The sequence below is a fragment of the Caretta caretta genome, chromosome 27 (assembly GCF_965140235.1).
Source record: "Caretta caretta isolate rCarCar2 chromosome 27, rCarCar1.hap1, whole genome shotgun sequence".
NCBI classification, from domain to species: Eukaryota; Metazoa; Chordata; order Testudines; family Cheloniidae; genus Caretta; species Caretta caretta.
Window position 1 is genome coordinate 14,153,934 of NC_134232.1, and position 27,545 is coordinate 14,181,478.

Sequence of the window (27,545 nt, forward strand, 5' to 3'; positions counted from 1 at the left end):
CCAGTTTGTCCATATTCTTCTTAAAGTGTGGTGCCTAAAACAGTTATCTCCTTTGTTTTACATGCAACACTCCTGTTGATACACCCCAGAATAATATTAGCTTTTTGCAGCTGTATCACATAGTTGGCTCATGTTCAATTTGTGAACAACAATGACTCCCAGATCCTTTTCTTCAGTAAATCACTGAGCAAAGAGTTCAAACCTTCTGCAGTAGACTTGAGACCAAGAACAGTTTTGCTTCTGATGTATGGAAATTCTATATTAATTTACCGTTTTAAATGCTTGTACATCTTTATGATCTTCAAAATTATAAACCCCATCCTATGAGTCAAAGCAACTTCATTTAGTGTTTCTTAACGTTAAAGTGTAAAATATTGTATTCCCTAGAGTATATTTTGGAAAAGGGAAAATCATGTATCTTTTGGGCCCTATTCATCTCCCACTCCAATCCAGGGGTACAGTTTGCAAAAGCACCTAAGTGACTTTGGTGTCTAAGTCCCATTTCAGAAGAGATTTAACCACTTAGGGCCATATTTTCAAAGGTATTTAGGCACCTAAAAATGCAGATAGGTGCTTAGTGAGATTTTCCAAAGCATTTGATGCATAAATTCCATAATAGGAGTTAGGTATCTAGGTGCTTTTCAGAATTCCACTGGGTTCCTATCTGCTCTCTTAAGCACCTAAATACCTTTAAAATCTAGCCCTAGGTGCTTTTGAAAATGTGACCCTTAATCTCATTTAAAATAATTGGGTCTTAGGCACCTGTGTCACTTTTGAAAATGTGACTTACGTTTCTAAATTGCTTAGGCACTTTTGAAAATTTTACCCAGTAGAAGCAGGATAGGACCCTTAAATACTGAGTAAACAATTTGTTCTGCTTTGCCATGTAGAATATTTGGGCTTCTCATTCTACCGTTATTTTGTTGAGGAATCTGCTGTGGAACCATTTTGCCCACTGAAATCATTTAAACCATACATACAGTGTCAAATGACTTTCAAATCCATACCAGAAACATACTGAAAGGAATTGATAACAATGGGAACCTAATTTGCTGTGCAAGAGAAATAAGGTTTATTAGAATATAAGCAAAAAAATGTCATTGCATCAAAGAAGATATAAAAGTGCGCAGAATAAAAGACAGGAAACACAATATGAGAGAAGCCTTGAAAGCAAAACATGCTAAAGTGAAAAGATCTTCAGCAAATTCCAGTGTCCAGAAGTTCAGTTATAAGCCTTGATTAGATTCCTAAGCAAAGGGTAGAGAGTATGTTTCTTTTCTCAGTTGCCAGGCCCTGTCCTTGTCTGGATGCTTTAAATCAGTATGTCTCGTGCTGGGGATATTCAAATGCGGCAAATATTAGTGGAAATCCAAGTTACTGATACACAGGGTAGACAGGCTGGAGCACACATTGGTGCACAGGGATTACAGTAGGCTGCACCTGGGTTTGGTTCAATCATTGGCAGATAGGGTCTATAGTCAGGGAGAAAAACTGGTGCACAGATTGATTCTGATGCACAGGCTGGTTTGCAGATTGTTGAGTACATGGAGTTGTACTTTCTGGGTTACAGGGGTATTTTGGCAGCCTGGTAAAACAAAATATTTTTGGATAAATTTAACATGAGGTGAATAAACTTTACAGAAGTTAATGTGAACCACGAAAAGTAAGCAACAAAGAATATATAGTAAAATATTAAATCCAGAAAAATCTCAATTTTGACAAGTTAGATCTTTTTTCTTTTATATGTGTAAAGTAAAAAATAATATAAGGAAATTAGACAATGTCATTGTGGGAAGTCTTGGAAGGCAAGGGGATTTTCCCTTGGAATAGTTCACCTCAGCATTCAGGATAAATAGTTTTCTTTTTGCTGAGCCCAATTACAAATGGTCATTGAGCATCCCCAGCAGCACACAACTGGACCCCCCGTTAGTGGAAGGGGCAAAGAAAGGAGGGGGAAAATATATGGGAGAATCAGAGCTGGAATTATGCAACTGGGGGGGATAGAGTGTGAAACACTATGAAACAATCAGCAGTTGGAGACAGCAACTTCATCAGAAGGGTATGTGGTTTAGAGAATTAAATGTCCCTTTCAGTTGATCCTTCACGCAACCATAAAACAATTTTGAGAAAGTCTGAAAGATTTCCTAATAGGTACAGAAGATAAGCACTGGAGTAGAAAGCTTCTTAATGAAGTATTATTCAAGACTTTCCACTTTTAAAATATACTTTCATGTCCTGTGAGTTTCAGGCACTGTGGATGGGTACTTACTACCAATAGGTTCATATCGATGTACCTGGCTTAACTAGCAATCATTTGTGGTATACATAACTTGCAGTCCCCCTCCTTCCAGCAGCCTCTGGTAAGCACTGATCTCACAATCCAGCTGATACTTGGCAGGGACCTTATTTTATGCCTGTGTGAAACACCTTTGCATGCTGTTTGCACTATATAAATAAAAAAGTAATAATATTAATTAATATTAATTGATCCTCTTGTATGTGATTTAGAATTTGGACTGGCATAGGACCTTTTATGTACTAGGTACACTTAAGAAACGTTGAAAGAATGAAAGAGAAACTGGTTAGATACGTTTAAAAAAGTGAGAGGAAACCTTGAAGGGGAACGCATTTCCACACCTTTTAAAACTTTTTTTTTCAACTGGAAAAATGTGTATGTGGGTTGGAGGTGAGGGAAGGGCAGGAAGAAAGAGAAAAAGTAGTACTTCCAGTGGGGAAAAAAAGGAAAGAGTTTAAAAGAGGGAGGGGGAGAGAAGTGGGAAACCCCCAAAATCAAAAGTTGAAACATTTCTTTTAAAGAACAACATTTTTTAATGTTGTTAAAATTTGATTTTGTTGTTCAAATTAAAATTTAACATGAAATGAACATATCAGTTTTATCTTTTGAATTTCCCATAAAAATTACAATTTTTGAACAAAAACTTTTCCTTCAAAATGTTCTTGTGCGGAGAAATCCTGTTTTTCCACTACCTTTAGTGTGCAGTGGCTCTAGAGACAAATGAAACATTCAGAGTGAGCACAGCCATAGATGTTAGAACTTACTGTATTGAGGGAAAGTTATGCAAGACACCAGATTTCTCTCTTACTCTTTTTGAAAACTACCTGGTGATCATTATCTTCCACATAGACAATCCACATCAGATGAGTATATGGGACTTCAGTTCACCCTTATCTAAAGGACTACTCCTCTAACAGAACAGTACCCCGTAATGTTGTACTGCATGGTGAGTATTTGTTATGAGTCCAGCCCTGGTGTGGGTCAATTGAAAAGGCAGTTGCTGAAATGCACTCTCGTTTTCTGCAAAAAGAAAAGGAGTACTTGTGGCACCTTAGAGACTAACCAATTTATTTGAGCATAAGCTTTCGTGAGCTACAGCTCACTTCATCAGCTGTAGCTCACAAAAGCTTATGCTCAAATAATTTGGTTAGTCTCTAAGGTGCCACAAGTACTCCTTTTCTTTTTGCGAATACAGACTAACACGGCTGTTACTCTGAAACCTCTCGTTTTCTGGGAGCAGCTATCTGTGTGCCCTTGTGTATTTCTTTGATAGGTGTAAATCTTCATAATTTTATCTTGATACAGTCCCTTGGGTGCACAGAAGACCAGATGGCCACTGGCTCTTGTGTTATGGCTGAAGAATCAGAATGGAAAAGTACAAGTACATTTATATGTCTCATGCAGCCACATCTGCAGTCCCTGCGCTCTCTTGAAGGAGGGGATTGCTTCCTGCTAGTGTCCCTTGGATCTGATGATCTAACTCAAAAATGGCAGGGAAAAGGCAGAATCATTCCTCCTTGTCCCCAAGCTGGCCAGCAGAGCTGGTTGGTCTGGAAGGTGAGTTCATGCAGTACTCTTCTTAAGGCATAATAGATGGTGCAGTGACACACTGCCACCCGTATTGGGCAATGCGATTCTCACGTTCTGATCTAGAGTCAGTCACAGATTGACCAAAATGCCAAACAATAATGAACCAATACAACTGTTTAAGAAACATTTCTTGTTACTGAAATATATCTTACTGATGTTTATCAGATGTTTATTTATCTTGCAAAGAGAAAAAGTATTTCTTGTATCATACTTTGCAAAGGGAATCATATAAATTAATGGCTAAATTTAGAGTTTATTTTGCTTTGGAATTTTGATGTTGGTTTTAATTTTTATTAGTGTTCACATTACGGTACTGTCTAGCGGCCCTATGTGAAATCAAATAAACTATTTTCTAATTTGTGTGTATTTAATGAACAACACAAGCACACGGAAAGGAATGAATAGCAATGATAACTAAGTTTTGCTTTGCCAAAGAAATTAGGTTTATTAGAAAATTAACAAGGCAGCTTTAGTCTGCCTTAGGCACTGAAACAGAATTGGAGACAGGGAATGCAATACAAGTGGCAACAAAAAAGCAGAAAAGTATGTTGAAATGGTAAGAAGTTTAGCACCTTCAAGAGAATAGGACTGAGATTTGTAAAGCCAACTAGGGGATTTAGACACCCATTCCCATTAACTTCCCTTGGACGTGTGCATCCAAATCCATAAGGTGGCTATGAAAATCTTAGCCTAGGTTCTTCTTGGTAAGTCTTGAGTATAGTGTATTTTCTCTATCACTGTTCTGTATCTTTGTCTTGATGCCATACATCAGTGTTTCTGCTCCTGAGGATTTTCAAATATGACAGATTTTAGTAGTGACCCGGGTTACTGATGAACAGGGACTGCAGCCTGACGCACAGGCTGGTGCACAGAGATTGCAGCAGGCCAGAGCCAGGTTTGATTCAATCATTGGAACACAGTGGCTGCAGTCAGGAGGAAAAGCTCATGCACAGATTAGTTCTGGTGCACAGTCTGGTTTGCAAATTGATGAGCAGATGGAGGTTGTACTCTCTGATTTACAGGGGTAGTGAGGCAGCCTGGTAAAACAAAATCGTTTTGGATAGATTTAATGTGAGGTGATGGACTTTACAGAAATCAGCGTGAAACAAAAAATAAGCAATATGAAAATTTTACAATAAAATGCTATAGAGTAAATCTAAATCTAGAGAACTCAACTTTGAGCAATTTGGATCCTTTCCTTTATATTTCTGAAGTTTAAAAAAGGGGAAGCTGGGCTGTTTTGGAGTGCAAGAGGATTTTCTTTTGAAATAATTCATTTTAGGGTATGTCTACACTACAGCTGGAATGTAGATACCCATGGAGGCTAAAAATAGAAGTGAAGGCATGCGGGACTAGCTGCCTTGAGTATGATCCCATATGGGACCCTACCTACATACTTGGGGCAGCTAGCTCTTCCTGCTGCTTGTATTGCTGCAGCTACATTTCTATTTTTATTGTGATAGCAGGATCAGACCTAGAGTGAGTATTTGTACTCAAGCCGGGAATTACACCTTCCTGCAACAGGGCAGACATACCCTTAGAGGCATAACCTTAGCATCCAGGACAGGGCTTCCTAATACATACTTGCAGTCCTCTCCATCCAGCAGCCTGCAGTAAGCACTGATTTCACAGTCCAGCTGGCACTTGGCATCCAGGAGGACCTTTTACTCGCAGTTTTGGTGTTCTGTGTCAGATCGAAGTTCAGCTATTTGTGCCTCCCCACTGCTGATCAGGCACTGGAGCTTTGGCAGTTGGTTACTATATCAAGTTTCTGCCAAGGTGTTTTACAGAGCAGTGTTCTGAGATGGGAAAAAATGGAAATAAGGAATATTGTTATTCATGCAAGCCAGGACCTGCAAATACTGTATGATTACCCGGTGTTTGCCTGCAGTTTAGAGACAAACCCACATACTCCTGTTCAATTCTCAGTGTCTGGAATGATAAAAACAGATGACCTGTCACATGTCCTGTTTCTAACAACATCTTATGAAGATGCACTTAACTGGGAGACTGCCGCTCTTAAAATATGCCTTATTCTGAGAATGGAATAAACATCCACTAAAGACTAGGCTGAGAAAGGTGAACTTTTCTGTCTGATTTCAAATCCATGCCATCAGAGATGAAATGGCAGTGCCCCAAAGCCACTTGTCACATATATGTCGAAAGGATGGTTGCAACTGCAGTGTAGCAAAACTCTCAGATATACCAATAAATATACAGCCACCCGTTATTTCGGTTTCCACTACAGTGCTGTGTCATATATGCCTGTTAATTCATTTTCAGACATTCCAGAGATGTTGTAAATGCTTTGAGTGTTACACACCGTACTGGTTTGGGCCTGCAGGTCAATTTCCAGAGCCTGAACTGTGTGTCTTAGCTCAATGACCCATGTCTGGCTGCTTTGCACTGTTCTCCAGTAGAGATCACCTCCTTATTCAGTTCTTCTGTCTGAAATACAAATAAGGTGAAAGGAAACAATCAGACAATGGTGGCTCCATTTTATAGGCAGCCGGGCACCCTTTGGGTTTGGAATTTGATTTTGATTTGTCTACCATAAAATACCCACGTGGGCACAGTACCAATCCTCAACTTCACACTGGTTCTTTTCAACTGAGGTCTCATACTGACATCTTATCTCTCCCAGGACCTTGGTTAGGTCATATGTTGGAGCTGCATCCACCTCTACATTGATTCGGTCACCAAGCTGACTGCCAAGTGGTTTGGCTTCCTGAGGAGATCAAAGAGTAAGAGGTTGAACAATGCAGAAAGGATCCTTTCCTCTTATTGGTCACCAAGCACCCTCTGAAATTTTCCTGACCCTCTTCGTGGTCTCTCTCTGCTCTCACTTTTCTATCAGAAATGACCCCCATTTTCAGATGTACTGAACCCAGTTTATTATGAATGCCAGTACAGAAATAGAAGTGAATGCCCTAAACATTTTAGAACTGCTACCAAAATCCACTGTTTTTCCCAAAGGAGAAACATAATATTCCTCCTTTGCGGGGGGAAAATATTTTTGTGGAAATAACACCTTGTTGTTGGCTTTGAGTGCAATTAGTGTAGAGATGTAATGACACCCGGATGGAATTCACACTTTTTCACCTCTCCTCTTTTGGGGGGGGGGGTGAGGAGGGAGGGGGATTCTCAATGACGTTATAGAGAAACTATGACAGGTTTCAGAGTAGCAGCCGTGTTAGTCTGTATTTGCAAAAAGAAAAGGAGTACTAGTGGCACCAAAGAGACTAACCAATTTATTTGAGCATAAGCTTTCGTGAGCTACAGCTCACTTCATCGGATGCATTCAGTGGAAAGTACAGTGAGGAGATTTATATACACACAGAACATGAAAAAATGGGTGTTATCGTACACACTGAATGCATCCGATGAAGTGAGCTGTAGCTCACAAAAGCTTATGCTCAAATAAGTTGGTTAGTCTCTAAGGTGCTGTCACGGAGTGTGGGGGAGTCCAGGCCCTGCACCCCTCTTCCTGGGATCCACTGAGACTCTCAGCCAGCCAGTAAAACAGAAGGTTTATTGGACAACAGGAACACAGTCCACAACAGAGCTTGTGGGTACAACCAGGACCCCTCAATCACGTCCTTCTGGGGGAGCAGGGAGCTTAGACCCCAGCCCTGGGGTTCCCTGTGTTCCTCCCCCCAGCCTCCAAACTGCCCACTCAACCCACCCAGCAGGTTCCCTGCTGCAGCCTCTGTTCACATTCCTGGGCAGAGGTGTTACCTCCCCCTCCCCCTCCTGGCTCAGGTGACAGGCTCTCAGGTCTCCCATCCCCAGGGCACATTCCCAGGTCAACACTCCCCCCTCCCTGCTGAGTCACATCGTCACATCTCTCCCCCCTTCGAGACTGAACTGAGCGGGGTCACTGTGACCGGTGACCTGGGGAAGTTCGGGGCCCCCTCTCCGGGACAGCGCATCTGCTATCAGGTTGGCACTTCCCTTCACGTGGACCACGTCCATGTCGTAATCCTGCAGGAGCAGGCTCCATCTCAGGAGTTTGGCGTTGGCTCCTTTCATCTGGTGCAGCCAGGTCAGGGGCGAGTGGTCGGTGTACACGGTGAAGTGCCGCCCGAAGAGATAGGGCTCTAGTTTCTTGAGGGCCCACACCATGGCCAGGCACTCCTTCTCGATGGCCGCGTAGTGTTGCTCCCGGGGTAGCAACTTCTTGCTCAGGTACACGATGGGGCGTCTCTCCCCCTTTTCATCCTCCTGCATTAACACCGCCCCCAGTCCCGTGTCGGAGGCGTCGGTGAACACCACAAAGGGCTTGTCAAAGTCTGGGTTTGCCAGAACTGGGCCACTGACCAGAGCCTCCTTCAGCGCCCGGAAAGCCTCCTGGCACTGCTCGGTCCAGACCACCTTGTCTGGCTTCCCCTTCTTGCATAGCTCAGTGATGGGGGTGGCTATGGCGCTAAAGTGGGGCACAAATCTTCGGTAGTATCCTGCCATCCCAATAAAGGCTTGGACCTGCTTTTTGGTGTGGGGAGCGGGCCAGTCTCTGATCACCTCCACCTTGGCTGGTTCCGGCTTTAGGCGGCCGCTCCCCACCCGATGGCCCAGGTAAGACACTTCCGCCATCCCCACCTTGCACTTCTCCGCTTTTACAGTCAGCCCAGCCCCCTGGAGTCGGTCCAGCACTTGTCTAACCTGGGACATGTGGTCCTCCCAGGTCTGGCTAAAGACACAGATGTCATCAATATACGCCACGGCAAAACTCTCCATTCCCCTCAGTAGCTGGTCCACTAGGCGCTGGAAGGTGGCCGGCGCTCCCTTGAGGCCGAAAGGCAGGGTCAGGAACTCATAGAGCCCCAGAGGGGTGATAAAGGCCGATTTCAGCCGGGCATCTGCATCCAGCGGCACTTGCCAGTAGCCCTTTGTAAGGTCCATGGTGGTGAGGTACCGAGCTCCTCCCAGCTTGTCTAGGAGCTCGTCCGGCCTGGGCATGGGGTAGGCATCCGATACAGTGATGGCATTGAGCTTCCGATAGTCCACACAGAACCGGACCGACCCATCCTTTTTGGGGACCAGCACCACCGGCGAGGCCCAAGGGCTGGCAGATGGCTGGATCACCCCCAAAGCCAGCATGTCCCGGACCTCTCTTTCCAGGTCCTGAGCAGTTTTCCCTGTGACTCGGAAGGGGGAGCATCTTATCGGCGGGTGCGACCCTGTCTGCACCCGGTGGATGGTCAGATTAGTGCGTCCAGGCTGGTTGGAAAACAGCTGTCGGTACGGATGCAGCACCTCCCTGACCTCAGCTTGCTGGGCAGGGGTTAGCTGATCCGAGAGGGGAATTGTTTCCAGGGGGGAACCAGCTCTGGTCCCAGGGAATAGATCTACTAAAGGGTCATCTCCCTGCTCCTCCCACTGTCCACATACGGCCAACACCACATTCCCCCTAGCATAATATGGCTTCATCATATTCACATGGTACACCCGGCGGTGGTGCGCCCGGTTCGACAGCTCCGCCACATAGTTTACCTCATTGAGCTGCTTGACGACCTTGAAAGGGCCCTCCCAGGCGGCCTGTAGTTTGTTCTTTCTCACTGGGATGAGAACCATCACCGGATCCCCGGTGGCGTAGGCACGGGCCCTTGCCGTGCGGTCATACCAGACCTTCTGCTTCTTCTGGGCTCTGGCCAGATTCTCCCTGGCCAGGCCCATGAGTTCAGCAAGTCTCTCTCGGAAGATCAGGACATACTCCACCACTGACTCTCCATCGGGAGTGGCCTTCCCCTCCCACTCGTCTCTCATCAGGTCCAGGGGGCCCCTCACCCTCCTTCCATATAACAGTTCGAAAGGCGAAAATCCGGTAGACTCCTGTGGCACCTCCCTGTACGCGAACAGCAGGTGAGGTAAGTACTTGTCCCAATCCTGCGGGTGCTGGTTCATAAAGGTTTTCAGCATCATCTTTAGCGTCCCGTTAAACCTCTCCACCAGCCCGTTGGACTGGGGGTGATAAGCTGAGGCCCAGTCGTGCCGGACCCCACATTTCTCCCACAAGCACCGGAGCAGGGCCGACATGAAGTTGGAGCCTTGGTCTGTCAAGACTTCCTTGGGGAACCCCACTCGGCTGAAAATGGTCAGGAGCGCATCGGCCACGGTGTCTGCTTCAATGGAAGCTAAGGGCACTGCCTCGGGGTAGCGGGTGGCAAAATCTACCACCCCCAGAATGTATTTCTTCCCCGACCGGGTCGTCCTGCTGAGAGGCCCCACGATGTCCATGGCCACCTTCTGGAAAGGCTCCTCTATGATGGGCAAAGGTCTCAAAGCCGCTTTCCCCTTGTCCCGGGCCTTCCCCACCCTCTGACAGGGGTCACAGGATCGGCAATACTGCCGGACCGTGGTAAAGACCCCGGGCCAGTAAAAGTTCTGTAGCAACCTCTGCCGGGTGCGCCGGATTCCCTGGTGCCCTGCGAGGGGGATGTCATGGGCCAGGTACAGGAGCTTGCGGCGATACTTCTGGGGGACCACCAGCTGCCTCCTGATCCCACAGGACTCTACTTCCCTTGTGGGAGCCCATTCTCGGTATAGGAACCCCTTCTCCCACAGGAACCTCTCCTGGCAGCCTCTCCTCATGGTCCGTACCACCCTGAGGTCGGCCAGGTCCCTGAGCTTCCGCAAGGAGGGATCTTTCCTCAACTCGGCCTGGAACTCAGCAGCTGGGGAAGGGATGGGGACCGGTTCCCCCTCAGTGGCCAGGTCTGAGGCCTCAGCCTCTCTGAGCCGTGCCCCTCGGCCCTCCCTTCCCACCAGGGTAGGGTCCTGCGCCTCCGGTGCGGTACCCTCCCCGAGGTCAGGGAGCAGTGGCCCTCGCCGGCTCTGGCTACGGGTCACAACCAGGGCGGTCTGGGGCTTGCTTGGCCAGTCCTCTAGGTCTCCCCCCATCAAAACTTCAGTGGGCAAATGGTGGTGTACCCCCACATCCTTGTGGCCCTCCTTGGCCCCCCATTTCAGGTGTACCCTTGCCACGGGCACCTTAAATGGGGTCCCGCCCACCCCTGTCAGGGTCAGGTAGGTGTTGGGCACCACCCGATCTGGGGCCACCACCTCGGGCCGGGCCAGCGTCACCTCCGCGCCCGTATCCCAGTATCCATTGACCTTCCTCCCATCCACCTCCAGGGGAACAAGGCACTCTCTCCGGAGGGACAGCCCCGCGCCCACCCTGTAAACTGAGCGCCCTGAGTCCAGAGCCTCCAGCCCTCTGGTGGAGCTGGCCTGGGGTACTCTTCCCTCCGGGGCAGGTGGTAAACTGGCAGCCCCCCTTGCCTGGGTCGTCTGCCCCTCGTCCAGCTGGGTCCCTACCCAGTTAACCCTGGGTAGGTTGGGTCTGCTCAGTTTGTCCCTGAGCCCAGGGCACTGGGACCGTACGTGGCCTCTCTGGCCACAGTGATAGCAGCTCAGGTCACGTTGGTCCCCTCGAGCGGGTCGGAGGGGCCCGACGCCAGGCGTTCCCCTTGGGAGGGGGTTCTCCCTATTTCCCCGCTGGGAGGCCCCCTGGTGACTCTCTCTCTGCATCGGGGGGGGCCTGTTCTTTTGGGACTCCTCCCGGCTACCCCCTGACCGACTGTTCACAAACTCGTCGGCCAGCTGCCCTGCGTGCTGGGGGTTCTCGAGCTTTTTGTCCACCAACCACAGCCTCAGGTCGGAAGAGCACTGTTCATACAGTTGCTCCAGTACAATTAGGTCAAGCAGGTCCTCTTTAGCTCGGGCCCCCGCTGTCCACTTGCGGGCATACCCCTGCATCCGGTTGGCCAGTTGTAGGTAGGTGACCTCAGGCGTTTTACGCTGACTCCGGAACCTTCTCCGGTACATCTCGGGGGTCAGCCCAAACTCACGGAGCAGGGCCTGTTTGAACAGTTCATAGTCCCCTGCCTCCGGCCCTGTCATCCGGCTGTACACCTCCACGGCTTTGGGGTCCAGTAAGGGGGTGAGAAACTGGAGCCTGTCTGCAGGGTCAACCCTGTGCAGCTCACAGGCATTCTCAAAGACCGTCAGGAAGCTATCTATGTCCTCCCCCTCCTTACGCTGGGCCAGGAAGCACTTATCAAAGTTCCTTGCAGTCTTGGGTCCCCCCTCACTCACCACAGCCGGGGCCCCACTGCTCTTCAGCCTGGCCAGCTCCAGTTCGTGCTGTCTTTGTTTCTCCTTCTCCTGACGCTCCCTCTCCTTCTCCTGACGCTCCCTCTCCTTCTCCTGACGCTCCCTCTCCTTCTCCTCCTGCTCATGTTGACGTTGTTTCTCCTTCTCCTCCTGCTCATGTTGACATTGTTTCTCCTTCTCCTCCTGCTCATGTTGACGTTGTTTCTCCTCATGTTGACGTTGTTTTTCATGATCCTCCAGCTCCCTCATTTTCATCTCCCTCTCCCATTCCAGCCGCCTCCGCTCCAGGGATGGGGAGCTCCGCCGGGAGGATCCCCTGCTGGGTGCTGGGGTCAGGGTGCCCTCGGTATTCGCTGGGCTTCCCCCAACCCCTCCCCCAGACATAGGTAGGAAGGGTCTCGGGATGTCCTCGGCAGCAGTCTGACCCCTCCCAGCCCGGTCAGGCCCCAGGGCCCATGCTGCGTCTGCCGGGCGGCTCCCCTCAGGGATAGGGATCGGGTCATCCAAGCGATCCCTCTCCTCCAACTGGGCAATCAGTTGTTCCTTGGTGGACCTCCCGATGCGCAGCCCCCTCTGCCTGCACAGCTCCACCAGGTCACTCTTAAGGCGTTTAGCGTACATCTCCCTGCTGGCCACTCGCAGGCTGGGCAGCTTCCCATGGTTTCCAGGAAAAGCCCTTAGTGTGCCAGTCCTTCTTGAGGTCACCACCTCTTTGCCAGGGTCGAGCTGCAGACTCCTCCGCCCCTGGGACTGCTCGCTGCAATCCCCCGGGGGACCCTGTTACTGCAAAAGTCTTTCTCTCTGGTCACACATTCCCAGGGGTTAACCGCCCCCCGTAACCGTCTCTGAATCTTCAGCACGCCTGGTCCCCGTCAATTCCCCTTCGTTTTACTGTTCCCCAGTCACTTACTGCAGGAAGCACCGTTCACGGGGTGCAGTAGATCCCACCGCTGCCACCAGTTGTCACGGAGTGTGGGGGAGTCCAGGCCCTGCACCCCTCTTCCTGGGATCCACTGAGACTCTCAGCCAGCCAGTAAAACAGAAGGTTTATTGGACAACAGGAACACAGTCCACAACAGAGCTTGTGGGTACAACCAGGACCCCTCAATCACGTCCTTCTGGGGGAGCAGGGAGCTTAGACCCCAGCCCTGGGGTTCCCTGTGTTCCTCCCCCCAGCCTCCAAACTGCCCACTCAACCCACCCAGCAGGTTCCCTGCTGCAGCCTCTGTTCACATTCCTGGGCAGAGGTGTTACCTCCCCCTCCCCCTCCTGGCTCAGGTGACAGGCTCTCAGGTCTCCCATCCCCAGGGCACATTCCCAGGTCAACACTCCCCCCTCCCTGCTGAGTCACATCGTCACAGGTGCCACTAGTACTCCTTTTCTTTTTATAGAGAAACTATGGAGATTATAAATGTATTTGGGTCTATGTCAAGGACAACATTTGCTCAAGTTTGGAACAATTTAGACAAATAATAGTGAAATGTGTATGAAAAAAACTATTCAAAGGAAGTATGAGGAGCAACTAATAGAAAGAGGTTAGAAGGGAACTCAACCACTGAGGTATTGAAGAACATTATTCAAACAATGGCTGAGAGTAGGTGAATCACCTCTGCATTTTCTATGCTTCTCTCTAGATATATAACATTCCTTTATCTCCTTTGTATTTAATAAATACCTATCAGTTCGCATATCCTAGTCTGTTGCAAGTGCTTTGGAGGATAGCATTAAAATTCAAAATAATCTGGACAAATTGGAGAAATTATCTGAAGTAAATAGGATGAAATTCAATAAGGACAAATGCAAAGTACTCCACTTAGGAAGGAAATGGGAAACGACTGCCTAGGAAAGAGTACTGTGGAAAGGTATCTGGGGGTTATAGTGGACCACAAGCTAAATATGAGTCAACAGTGTAATGCTGTTGCAAAAAAACCGAACATTATTCTGGAATGTATTAGCAGGAGTGTTGTAAGCAAGACATGAGAAGTAATTTTTCCGCTCTACTCTGCTCTGATTAGGCCTCAACTGATGTATTGTGTCCAGATCTAGGCACCACATTTCTGGAAGGATGTGGACAAAGTAGAGAGACTCCAGAGAAGAGCAACAAAAATTATTACGAAAGCTCATGCTCAAATAAATTGGTTAGTCTCTAAGGTGCCACAAGTCCTCCTTTTCTTTTTGCGAATACAGACTAACACGGCTGTTCCTCTGAAAAATGATTAAAGGTCTTGAAAACATGATGTATGAGGGAACATTGAAAAAACTGTTTAGTCTGGAAAAGAGAAGATTGAGAGGGGACATAACAGTTTTCAAGTACATAAGAGGTTGTTACAAGGAGGAAGAAAAAATATTTTTCTTAACCTCTGAGCTTAGGACAAGAAGCAATGGGGTTAAATTGCAGCAAGGGAGGTTTAGGTTGAACATTAGGAAAAAATTCCTAACTGTCAGGGTGGTAAAGCACTGGAATACATTGCCTAGGGAGGTTGTGGAATCTCCATCATTGGATATTTTTAAGAGCAGGTTAGACAAACACCTGTTAGGAATGGTCTAGATAATTAGTCCTGCCATGAGTGCAGGGGACTGGACTAGATGACCTCTCGAAGTCCCTTCCAGTTCTATGATTCTCTGATTCCCTGCAAATCTTGAGGGAGCCAGAAGATGGAATAAGGCCCTGAAGCTGCAACAAAAGATGTTGGACAACTTCAGTGATATGGAAATGTTGCTCAGTCACACTAACAGGGACGTGGGCTGAGACTCATACACAAATGAAGGCTTTGCATTTTGAAGGATTACCCTAGTTCAACTATATAATGTTTGAGCCAACGGTGACATGAAGGAAACCATCACCAGAGTAGTGAGGCAGCATACTCAGTTGAAAACTGAGCTTATGTGATTTGGTCATGGTAAAACAGATAGGGAATGACAACAAGCTGGGTACACACTAGTTCATCAAACCCATTTAACAATTAATACTGCTTCACTACTGCAGTCTTACTCACCAGAAGAAGATGGAGACAGATTTCTCATAGCTGTTGACTAAGATGGAGAAAGCTGTACAGAATACTGGAATATTGAAAGGGCAAAGATAGCTGAGAAGCAAAAATGAAATGTCATTGATATGCCTTATGAGAGAAAGTGAGAACCATAAATATATTCTCAAAGAACCATGAAAAAGAACTGACAGATAAATATAGGGGTATGTCAGCCAGGTGGATGCAAAGAAAAAGACTTGGAACAAACCAGTCTTGCAAAAATACAAAGCTAAACCTAAAAGTAGAATGAGATCAATGAAAGAACATCAATGAATTGCACCAAAACAGATAAAATTAGTATGATGCTTGCTTTGGCAATGGAAAATGAATGTTGCTGAAAATATTGAGAACTGCAGAAGCACACTCAGATTTCCTAGAGAAAATAAATATTATTAAAAAGATACATTGTGTTCTAAAAGCAGCTAGAATAAAGGCCACTGAGGTCCGAATAGTGCAAGACATCTTGTCTCAGAAAAAATTAAATTGAGTCTGCTTTTACAAAGCAAAGCAAATACCATGGTTAGAGGTCAAAATTAGATTTGATTCCTTTACTATCTTGTGCTTTGTTGGAAAATACCTAGAAAATAAAAGGAAAGCTACAGTGCTCTAGTGGTGGGACATCAAATCTATACACAAGTGCATGGCCAGCCCAATAAAGAGGTGAGAACACTGAGAATACTACACAAGTTAAATGATGGAAAGGGGATGGGGAGAGAGCAAAGAGGAGGGAGACGTATTGTGCTGTTGAAATATATTAACTTGAAAAATTGTATATGCTTCTGAGTGTCCAGGAGTTAATGATGTACCTTCTGTATGATTGCTGGGACTGGTCCCTGACTGTGGGCTGGCAGGGGCTAATAGCATTTTGATTGCCGTGTGATCAGGTCCTGTGGGAGGGAATGCTGTTATTTTATATCAATCCTTCTGGTTGATTGAGAGAGAGTGTTGAGGGGTGTACCATTGACACTTTGAAGGAGTTGTAAACAAGGAGACAAATGGGAAAATATTTTTCAGCTAAGCTAATGGTGCTGGCAACCAGGAGAGTATTTAGATTGCTAAATCCATCAGAATCTCTGCAGAATACCATAGAAACAGTGATGGACAGATGGTGGGGACAATATTATCACAGTACAGTATCAAACCCAGACTGGGTGGTTCAAATGCCACTTAACGTACCCATGCCCAATTAATGAGAGTTATTGTTTAGGTCTGATGACAGGTCCCTTTGATGATGCAATAAAAAGAACATTACAGTGGCAAAACTTACTGTGATGAGTCCTGACTTATCTAAACCTTTTAGTACTGGCTGACTCACCATAAAATATCTTGTTGAGACATCAAGTTACCCTATGCCATCTTGGGATCTGAATTTAGTACTGTTACGTTTTATTAAAATTTCTTTTGAACCTTTGGAAAGTTGTTCATTATTCCATCTGTCTATAAAAACAGTGTTTTTGATAGCAATCTCTTCTGCAAGGCATACAAGTAAATTACATGTGTTAATGGATGATCTGCAATTCACTGTTTTTCATAAAGACAAAGTGTTTCTTTTTACTCACCCTAAGTTTTTACCAAATGTGGTTTCTGATTTTCATATAAATCAGTCTATTATTTTAACAGTTTTCTTTCCCAAACCCCATACTCATGATGGAGAGCCTAAATTACACGCACTAGATGTTAGAAGAGCTCTATCATTTTATTTAGACAGAACTAAACAATTTAGACAGTCCCTAAAATTGTTGATTGCTTATGAAATGAAGAACAAGGGGAAAGCTATTTTTGTACAAACACTTTCTCAATGGGTTAGATTAAGTATTTATGAAGTTTATAACTTGAAGGAGGTACCCATTCCTGAAGGGATTAGAAAGCATTCGATTACAGAAAAGGCAGTCTGTAGAGCTTGACAGTTTCCTCTAATAAAGATATGTAGAGCAACACAGTGGAGTTCTGTTCAGACCTTTACTAAACCTTATTCTTTAGATTTGGAATCTAGATCTGATGCAAAATTTGGCAAGGCAGTCTCTGATGTAGTTTACAAACTCTACACTGAGGCTGAGTCAAGGAAAAGGCTGGAGCAGTACTGGGCCAGGAAAGCTCTGCACCATAGGCACTACTGCTGAGCATGGTCCTGGGGAAAGGAGCAGTATATGGAGAGCTCTAGCAGCGTAGGCAAGGGGAAGGAAAGAAGCCATTTCCGGGAGGACCACTGCCCTGCAACAGTAAGAAAAGGAGCCCTTACTGAGGTGGTCCAGCAGTGAATCTTTCCCTCCCTCCTTTTAGACATCACCCAAGAGAGTCACCTGAAACAATGGACTATAACTTAACAGCAGCCATGCCCCAAACTGGTCCATTTGATGTGGTAGGACCTGGCCCAAGGCAAGATGTGCAGGAGATAGGTCTAACATATGCCATGCCACGCTATCACACTTTCAGGGCCTTGGGCTGGGATCCAGAAGAGCAGGAGGGCCTGGGTCCCCCTACCAATCCCAAATTCCCCTACACCTAGCCCTAGGATGGGCAGGATTAGGGGGTTATCGACAAAGAAGCTGACCCCGCTGAACGCCATTCAGGGAGCTCAGAACACATTGAACTAAAAGGGAGACTGGAGCAGCAGGCTCTCACTACTAGGCCTGCTGACTGAACAGCCAGCCCTGCTACACAGTCCTTCAGTCCTTGTATAATTAGGACTCCATCATCCCACTATTCTGGGTCAGAGTACTGTTTATCAATCTATCCCATAAATGGGAATATGCAGAGGACAATCAAAGGAGAAATGGAGGTTACTTACCTGTAACCGAGGTTCTTCAGGGTAGACTCTGCAGAGTCACAGACCCCACCTGCCTTTCTCCACTACCTCAGAGTCCTACTTTCCTATTTCAACTCTCCGAATGACATTATAGGAAAAGGAACTTCCTGATCTAAAAGGGCATATCTGTTTCTCCTTTTCAGGAAGTAATGAAGACTCCATATGAAAAGGAGCTGAGCAGGGCTTCAGCTGTTTGGAGGTGGTTATTATATTTGTCCTATTGTGTCCCTAGTGAGCAATGCCATAAATGTTTAGTTCTTTAAATCTTTCCTCATAAATCAGTCTGTCCAGTTCCTTGATCATTTTTTTCTTATTCTTTCCTGTATCCTTCCAGTTTATGGATATCTTTCCTCCATTGACTTGGTGCCTAAAGGTGCCAGGTACAATCTCAATATTACAGGTGTAAACACTGAATATCAAGGGACTATTGCCTTCTTGCACCATGACCTAGTGCCTGTATGTATGCAGCCCCAAATCATACTGATATTTTGCTTCCAAATCACATTATAAATTCACGTCTAGCTTGCTCTCCTCTATTACCCGTCTCTTTCAGCATTATTGCTTTCCAGTTTTTTCCCCCACTTTCACTATCTGTATTTTAGATGATTTTCCCCAGATGTATTAACTGTAGCCTAATTTTGTTTTATTTCTGCCCATGTATTATTAGTAGGAGTAGTGTTGGGAACTTAATAGTATATAAATTTATTCATATCTCAGTTACTCCAAAAGCTGTTCAGAATTAGACAGTTGAAGGCAGATGTATGACGATAGTAATTTGGTTTGGATTGTGCTGGACACGTGACATGGGTGCCACATCTAACACACAAAACTATGTTGCTGATTATGAAAAAAAATTAAACAAAAACTCAACATACATTTATTTCAAGCCAGGAAAGAAATTTTATTATCCAGACTTATACAATACAGTAAAGCTGCTGGTATGCAGTAAAATGAGCCCTTCACCTCAGGATTTAAGAACAGATAGTCATTGTAAAAGACAGAGAGGAAATTATAAGAAAGACACCAAGCTGTTGTGCATTATCGGATTACGCTCTTGTGACTATATCATTATCATTTCAGTTAGCATTTTCTAGTGTGCATACCAAACAGATTCCTTGTTACTCTGTTGGCAGGTATTTCATGATTCCCCTCTCAGATGCTTGCTGTCGTTAGAACTGGTACAACACAGGTGGTCTCATGTGGGTGAGGGGAATCAGTATTTCCTTTCCTGGGAAGAAATTACTTTTCCATCTACTGAATCTTCCACACTAATGCGAACTCTGCTGCTGCTGCTGCTAAGGGATGCTGTGATGAAGAGAAAGGGAAACTGTAATTATAACTGGGGAAATAAATATACATCCGTAGAACACTGAAGAATCCTGTTTTTCTCCCACTAGAAGCTTCCTTCACTTATCATACACACAGCCCTGCCTCTTCTCACGACACTAGACTGTCACAGTCTTGAAATATGAGGATCATGAGATCTAAGTAAAGCTTATGTAATTTCCATATGAAAATTACATATCAAAATTGGCAGTACCTTACTGTTAGTATGACTCAGCAGAAGCCGATCAAGGGACCCCCAGATCTCCATAATTATTTCGAATTCAGAGATATGAGTACAAGTGATCAGATGCCTGCCTACCAGTTTGCTAGACCAGGGATAAAATAATTTTGGTCCTAAAAAAACTTTGGGGGCTATGGAGACAGTATGATCAATCTTTGGGAGGAGGAATGGAGATACTGTCTGTAATCCCTCTAGTCAATAGAGGATGGGCTTGTTCAGTTCTATTTTACCATAAGGATGGTGGTTGTATCCACCAACCGCACTACTAAATGTATTTTATTTCCCCTCTTTATTTCAAAATCCACCTTACCATCCTTAGGGCTCCATCCCGACAGCCTGTGGAAGAGAAGAGATACAGGATTAAACTAATGAGTTCCACTGCAATTGTGCACTGTGCAGCAGATTAAATCCTACTGATGTAGTCTGACCACTGAACGGCCTCTAAGTTGGAACATGCAAATTTTGTGTACAAAAGATCGACTGTGAAAAACTGCAGATGCGAAATGGAGGCCCTTTTGAAAAAGTGGCCCTTAAATGACCATTCAGTAGTTATAGTGTTTTGGTTGTTATTGCTTATCCTCTTTTGCATATTCCGAAGGTCACTTATTTTTGCTCAGTCCTATAACAGTAAAGAATATGAACAGCAGTCAGTACAGTTGTAGCTCTTTAGATTCCTATTCCCATTCTTGACATTTCTACATTTTTACGTCTCTTAAAATTTCATTATTTAAAAAAAAATAAAAACTAAGAGCTGATTTCCCCCTCAAAAGTAGTGCTTCAGTGCATACACAAATGTCCTACTAGCATTAATGCAAGTTCTGTTTGTGGATCAGAGATGGGAATAGTCCCCAGCAAGTGAAAAGTTTATTTAAGAAGTGTTCTACACACTGGAAACATGAGGAAATAGCTTAGAATTACACTGTATAACAGTGGATATTTTCATCTTTCTGTGGAGGAACCAGGGGTGTGACATTTACATGAGTAGTGAGAAGAGACTCTAATAGATGGTTCTACGCTAATGGCCATGATTCCCATGCAGCAAGAAACATGCAGGACCTTTATCTATTGCTCATCTTGTAGCTCATCTTAGTTAATATAAGTGCATTCCCACTTTCATAATTAAAGTTTTCATTATCAGCTCATTTGCCTTTGAAGATGGATTTGCATTTTGGCAGCCTTTGGGGTTTTCCTGGACACCTCTTGGCAGCCCACAATAGGCCCAGTACCCAGTCAGTACAATTCAGAAATCTGCAGTAGTCCTGGTTGTAATGAGGCTCAAGTTCACCTAATTTCAGGGCAGATTCCATACATTACTGTTATAACATATGTCATGTTAATAAGATTATAAATTGCCATTAGGGGTTTTATTTTGGACATAGTTACATACTGGGAGTCCTGGCCTTCCAACAGATGGCGGTAAGTGGCAATCTCCTGCTCTAATCTGGTTTTGATGTCCAGGAGCATCTTATACTCTTGGTTCTGCCGCTCCATGTCACATCGAAGCTCAGCCAGTTGCTCCTCAATGCTGGTGATCATGGCCTGAAGTTGTGCTAGCTGTGCACAGTATCTTCCTTCTGTTTCTGCCAAGTTGGCTTCCAGCCCAGCTTTCTAATATAAAACAAAGTTAAAGTGGGTTATCATGCAGATTCATTCCATAGTAGAGCAAGAGATCAAAGGGAGGCATGTGCTAATAGTGACTTATTGTGTGCATGGAACAGCCACATACCATGCTGAGCTGGGATTGGAGTTCTATCTCCAGGCCCTGCAGTGTGCGTCTCAGTTCTGTAATCTCGCTCTTGCTGGTATGTATCTGTTCAGTACTGGTGGCTACTTCACGGTTCAGCTCCTCAGTCTGGAAGAAAAACAAAAATAATAAAAATCAAATGCAAATTGGATTACCAAATGTTTTATTTCCCAAAAGGAAAGTACCACCCTAATCACTGTCGTGGTGCTGCTTGCTTTGGATCTGATTCTAAGCAATGGTCCAATGGTGAAAAGAGGATGAATGTTTAAAATCTTGGTAGGTGTATCAAGGACTCTTAGCTTCTTACCGAATGCAGAAACTGATCAGCAAATGCAGGAGTGTTGCACAGAAATTGGGACCATGATGAGATGATAGTGCATCAATTTATTTGTTCATTGGGATAGCCATACCTGTTTATAGAACCAGGCCTCAGCATCTCGACGGTTCTTATCAGCCAGTATTTCATACTGCTCTCTCATCTCAGCCAGGACACTGGTGAGATCAACTCCAGGAGCAGCATCCATCTCTACGCTGACCTGTCCACCCAGCTGATTGCTGTATTCCTTCATTTCCTACAGAGACAGAAAGACACAAAAGAGGTGTGGCGGTTCAATACAAGACAGGACACGGCTTTAGGCAAGCAAGCAGGCTGGTCTGCTGATGGGATTACCCCTGTCAGCTTTTCCACCTCTTTTATTTCTCTCCCCCCTGCGCATCACATACCCCAACCGACCGCAAAAGGCATCAACAAAGGAAATAATATGACTTTGATTAATATTCCTATTTACTAGCCTCTATCTACTACAATCTTTATTCTCAGGCCTTGAGTTTCGGCCAAGGAAGCTTCCCACGGCTGATGTCCTTATTTTGACTTCCCAGATGGTCCATGTTTTCATGGTCCATGTCCTTGGATAGAACAGAGCAATGTGTGCATTGCTCCTACACAACAGTCAGGGTGTGCCCTGACTGTTTCCAGGTGCATGAACGCTACATGAACCCTTCATCGAGGTTATACATTCTTCCCTTGTACACTTTCTGCCCTCAGCAATCCATATAGCTTAACTGGGAAACATGTGGTTTGAGTTATGGTTATTACACACCTCACTGCCTGCTAGCCCGTAATTCCCCATTTCATTTTAAATTTTACCATGCTTAATCCCTTACGCTTAACAATCTGTCCCAATTTGTAATTAGCTCAGACACTGTAATTTCCTTCCCCAGACTTGAAGATGAGCTCTGAGAAGCTCGAAAGCTTGTGCCTTTCTCCAACAGAATTTGATCCAATCAAAGACGTTACCTTGATACAGGTTGCAACATCCTCTGCTAAATTAGAAGTTTTTATTTTCTTTCTTTATATATAATTTAACTTTATTATATACATTTTCTGTTGCATGTATTATAACTTTAATATCTTAACACGAGTTCTTTATCAGTTCCTTTTCATAAAGAAGTTTATTCAGACACTGAATTTTTGTTCGCATATGTGGTTGGAACTGAAATTTTTAAATGAAATATCTTGATTACTGTGGATTGATGTTTGTCTATGTGTGTGATCTTTTTTAAAATAAAATGTCTGGAACAATCATATTTTTGTTTCTAAATGAATGGGAACATTTCATGTAAGAAATATTGTTGTCTATGGAATAATTTAAAAATTTCTGACCGCAGGCTCATGCACGTCAAAGCAGGTACACAACTCACATCTTTAACACAGTTTAGAATCAGAGGGATATTAGTCTGGGGAGACCTTTGGATTTGTTTTAAGGTTAAAGATTTTTTTATAAATCATCCAGTTGTGAAGCTGTCATTCCTTGGGGTATTTTTTAATCCCAAACTGAATTCTAAATGTGGATGTTTCTCCCCACTCCATGTTTAGAGCACTCACTTCCTCATGATTCTTCTTGAGGAAAGCCAACTCTTCCTTCAGGTTTTCAATCTGCATCTCCAGATCAGCTCTGGACAGAGTCAGCTCATCCAAGACTCTACGCAGGCCATTGATATCAGCCTCAACACTCTGGCGAAGGAACAACTCGTTCTCATATCTGCAATTTAAATAAAAGAAACAGACATTTGAAAACACATGGCTTTGTATCCTATGTAATTGTAAAAACAGGGAATCTTATGCCTGTTGTGTCAGAGAGGAACAGGACAACAGAAATGTAAAGTCAGAAGACAGACCAAAAATAGTAGGCTACAATGTTTGTTCCAGTTTTGAAGTATGCTATGCAAAAATGTGTGAGATAGTGATCTTGGTCCTTTGTGGACACTTGACAACATCATATCACCAAATAAGTTGGCATTTTTGGCAATCCCAAGATACCAGCACCTAGTTACAACAGTGATTAGTACTATAAGACAGACTGACAGACAGATCAGGATTTAGGTGCAATGCCAGAATTGTATGTGGGAACTTACAAAAAGCCCACCTACTGGGTTATCAGGCTGGTGCTCATGTGCAGTAAGAAAATCACTATATTTAAAGAGGAAAACTTGAAAATAACAAATGTATTTGGACTTGAACTACATTTCTGAAGCATAGCTAAATATGAGCTTTATGGGTTTGTATACCTAGACGGGGTTATTAACATCTATAAAAAAGATAATGGACAATCCAGTTTTCGTGACCTCTCAGTGATGAAGAAAGGCATACGTTGTAAGCTTTGCCCAGGGCACTAGAGGAGAAAATATAATCCTGGAGCTACATCATTGTAAGGGAAAGTACTTGGTGGCATCTTGACAGCAGTGCCCTGAAGACAAGCTCATTTCAACAGCGTACCTGAATTTCTGTAGGTCACTCTTTGGCTTTCCTATCTATCTTTCCTCTCCTAATGCCTACATCCTATGAGAGAGAATGAGTACAAGAAAGAGATTATCCCTCCATCCCATCATGCCACTTCAAGCTGAAAGCAAATTCAGACCCTTTCTCATTTTAAAATCTTTAAGTGAAAATTTTTTCAGTGAGAATGAACTGTACAAGAAGTTAATAACAGTATAGGAAGTTAAGACATGAGGTATAACAAAACAGGAAGACATCTTGATTGGCTTGGTGTCATTGCCGATAAAGTTTCTTCTCCCATTTCTTCCTTTAGCATATCTATTCTTTTGCCAGGATTTTCTCTTGTAAATTATAAGGGAGAAAATTCCATCCCTAAACTTGTGAGCTGTGGTTGGGAATCCATACTCTCTGCTACTATGATGAGATGTTCAGCTTCCGAAATATTAATTTGAAACAGCTAGAGCAAAATTAACTTACTTCAGTCTGAAATCATCTGAAGCCAGTCTAGCATTGTCAATCTCCAAAATGACTCTGGAATTGTCAATAGTAGCTGCAAGAATCTGGCAATTGGGAGACAGAAAAAAGATTCCTGTGAATAATGGTGAAACATGACTGTACAGGGGTGGGCAAACTTTTTGACCTGAGAGCCACATCTGGGTATGGAAATTGTATGGTGGGCGATGAATGTTCACGAAATTGGGGGTTGGGATGCAGGAGGGAGTGAGGGCTCCAGTTGGGGGTGTGGGCTCTGGGGTGGGGCCAAAAATGAGGAGTTCAGCATGTGGGAGGGGGTTCTGGGCTGGGGCAGGGGGTTGGGATGCAGGAGAGGATGAGGGCTCCGGCTGAAGATGTGGGCTCTGGGGTGGGGCCAGAGATGAGGGGTTTGGGATGCAGGAGGGGGCTGCGGGCTGGGGTGGAGCAGCGGGGTTCGGAATATGAGAGTAGGCTCTGGGCTGAGTCGGGCTTGGGGTTTGGGAGGGGTTAGATAGGTGTAGATTGTTACTGAGACATGTAAAGCAGTGAAGAAGAGAGAAGGATTGGATCTGGGGTGATAAATCATTAATCAAAGCACGATTTATGAATTCCAAAAAACACATTTCATTATATTGCCTTTACCCCACACCATACTATTCATAGCTTATACATGGGAAAAACAAAAGAAGCTAAACATTAGTCATATTCTAAATGTGGACCCGGGAGCTGAGTGTAAAATAGAGATCTTGAGGTTTATCCGAAGCAAGTGTGGGTGTGTCAGACTGAAATTAGACAGCTTGATTTTCCCTCTCTTTCCTATTTGTGTAATCTCTCAGTTCATGCAATTAATGGCAACAAAATCCAACCCTTTCATTCTCTGTGCTAATGTTCTTAAGATAAAAGATGAAATAAGAATTAAAACTGATTGCACATTATTATCCAGTACAGTTCTGATGGCAATAGAATATTGAAACATTCTCCTTGCCAAAATGTGTTTGAAATAATGAACTCAAAATATAAATCTAACTTTTCATAAGCATGTTTCTCTCGTTCTAAATGTATTCTATGGTACTTTTGTACAAATTTTATAATCCTTAAAAATTAATTACAGTGGGAAGTTAAACATTCAATTCACACCCAGGGTAAATGGAAAGTAAACTTACACCATACAATATTTCACCTTACCTTTGCCCCGAAGACTTCCTTACTTTTGAAATGCCATGGTTTGTACTTTGTCACATTGTTTAATATTTGATTGCTTTACAACTTATGGATAAACTTTAATGTATTGTGTCACATTTTGTTACCATCTTAGAGCTTTCAATTAACATTAAAAAAAGCCTACATTTTTGGTGTGAGACTTTTATTTTAATAAAATAAAACAGCAATAGCTGTTCCCTTCTTTCCTGCTGGAGTGTTTTTATCCACAATGCATTTACTTTTTTGGCAAGAAATTATGACTTTGTAATTCTTTCTAATTGGTTAAAAAAGTTGGAATGTGCAATTCACTAATAATAAATTGTTATAACAATCCCTTCTAAATATGAATGTCATACCTTGTCTCGAAGCTCATCAATTATCTTGTAATAAGGACTGTAGTCACGTTCTGGACTAGTGGGACCTTGCTTCTGATACCAGTCTCGGATTTTGATCTCTAGATCAGTATTTGCTTGCTCCAGAGCTCGCACCTTGTCCAGATAGGCTGCCAGACGATCGTTCAGGTTCTGCATAGTTATCTTTTCGTTTCCAGATAGGATTCCTCCATCACCACCACCAAAGTCATAAATACCACCAAAGCCACCACCAGCACCTCCTCCAAAGCAACCACCAGCATCTCCTCCAAAGCCAGAATAAAAGCCACTACTTCCTCCATAGCCCCCACCCAAGCCAGAACTATATCCAGCCCCATAGCTACTGCCCAAGCCACCACCATATCCACTTCCAGAGGAGACATACCGAGTGGAAGAGACAGAAACGCCCCTGCCACCAGATCCTCCATGGATACTTGGGGGTCTGTAGGATCCTCCCATTCGGACTGAAGAAACACGAGAGGAGCTACTGCCCCCACCCCCCAGACCACCACCATAGTTAGAAGAGGTGCTCTGCATAAAGGAAGTAGCCATGACAGCAGCACTGAAGGATCTGGTGTCAGTTACTCAGCTTGGCCTAGTATAAGAGAGTAAGTCTCTGCACTGTAGTGGAGCTCAATTTATACCAACCACAGTGGGTGTTATATGACAAACCCACTCTCCAAACCTCCCCCAAAAGATCTCCACCCTTAAGGGTGATGCCAAGTTATAATAATTTTGCTTACTAACACAGCTGGCTGTACATCCTGAGGAGTTGGACTTTTTTTCTTCAATTAAACAAAAGGTATGATTCAGGATGAATGCATGTTTGTTTTTTTCTTGAGGCTACAGTTCTACCACTTGGATTATGTTTTACATTTTTTTTACATTCAAGAAAAGAAAAAACAACTGAGTTTGACCACACCCAATTTATGCATTAACAAAAACCACTGTAGTCACTTTAAGAAAAAGTCTTCCACAAAAGTGAAGTTTGTTTTATATGAACTTCCACATTCATTTTAAATGCATCTTTAGCAGCTTATCCAGTGCTGCTGCTTGTTCCCCCACCCCCTTAAAAAAAAAGTCATGGTTTGTTTCCATCAAGACTTTGGAATCAGCTACTTTTCTATTTCTATTCTTTGCTCAGAATCATCCTTCAGGGTTTGGAACCTCAATGTTTAAGGCATAAAACACATAATCCTGCTGTTGTGTGAATCTCAAATGAACGGGACAGTATTCGTAGTTATTAAAATAACTGAATAATTATTGGGAGGTAACAGTCAAGAGAAAACAGAAGAACGGGGATGATACGAGATGAGTGAAAAGTAATTAAAAGGCTGCTGCAAAGAAGAGGTGGCAAAGCTTCCCACTGCTAACTATTGCAAAGGCTAAACATACTGGATATAACATTAAACAGAAAAGTTTCAGTCAGATAGAAGTTAACGTTTTAATGGTGATATCCACTTGGAAATTGAACAAATTTCTGAAAATGACGGTGCAATCAATATCAAATTGATATCTTAAAAATCACAGCTTAAGGAGTACCTATCAGAAATTATCTACAGGTATTAGTCCGGCAT

At 44.2% G+C, this 27,545-nt stretch overlaps 1 protein-coding gene and 1 long non-coding RNA gene across 2 annotated transcripts in view; one reads left to right on the plus strand and one right to left on the minus strand.

Annotated features, from left to right (window-relative positions):
* LOC125626657 (uncharacterized) overlaps positions 1-27,545 on the plus strand; it is a 225,423-nt gene that overhangs the window by 174,607 nt on the left and 23,271 nt on the right. The window lies entirely within an intron of this gene.
* LOC125626638 (keratin, type I cytoskeletal 19-like) lies at positions 18,713-26,582 on the minus strand. The gene is made up of 8 exons (XM_048829867.2): positions 25,954-26,582; positions 24,401-24,483; positions 23,033-23,189; positions 21,558-21,719; positions 21,130-21,255; positions 20,791-21,011; positions 19,714-19,739; positions 18,713-19,141 (listed from the first exon to the last, which is right to left on the minus strand). Exons 1-8 carry the CDS (start codon positions 26,518-26,520, stop codon positions 19,050-19,052), a joined length of 1,434 nt encoding a protein of 477 aa, XP_048685824.1. The 5' UTR covers positions 26,521-26,582; the 3' UTR covers positions 18,713-19,049.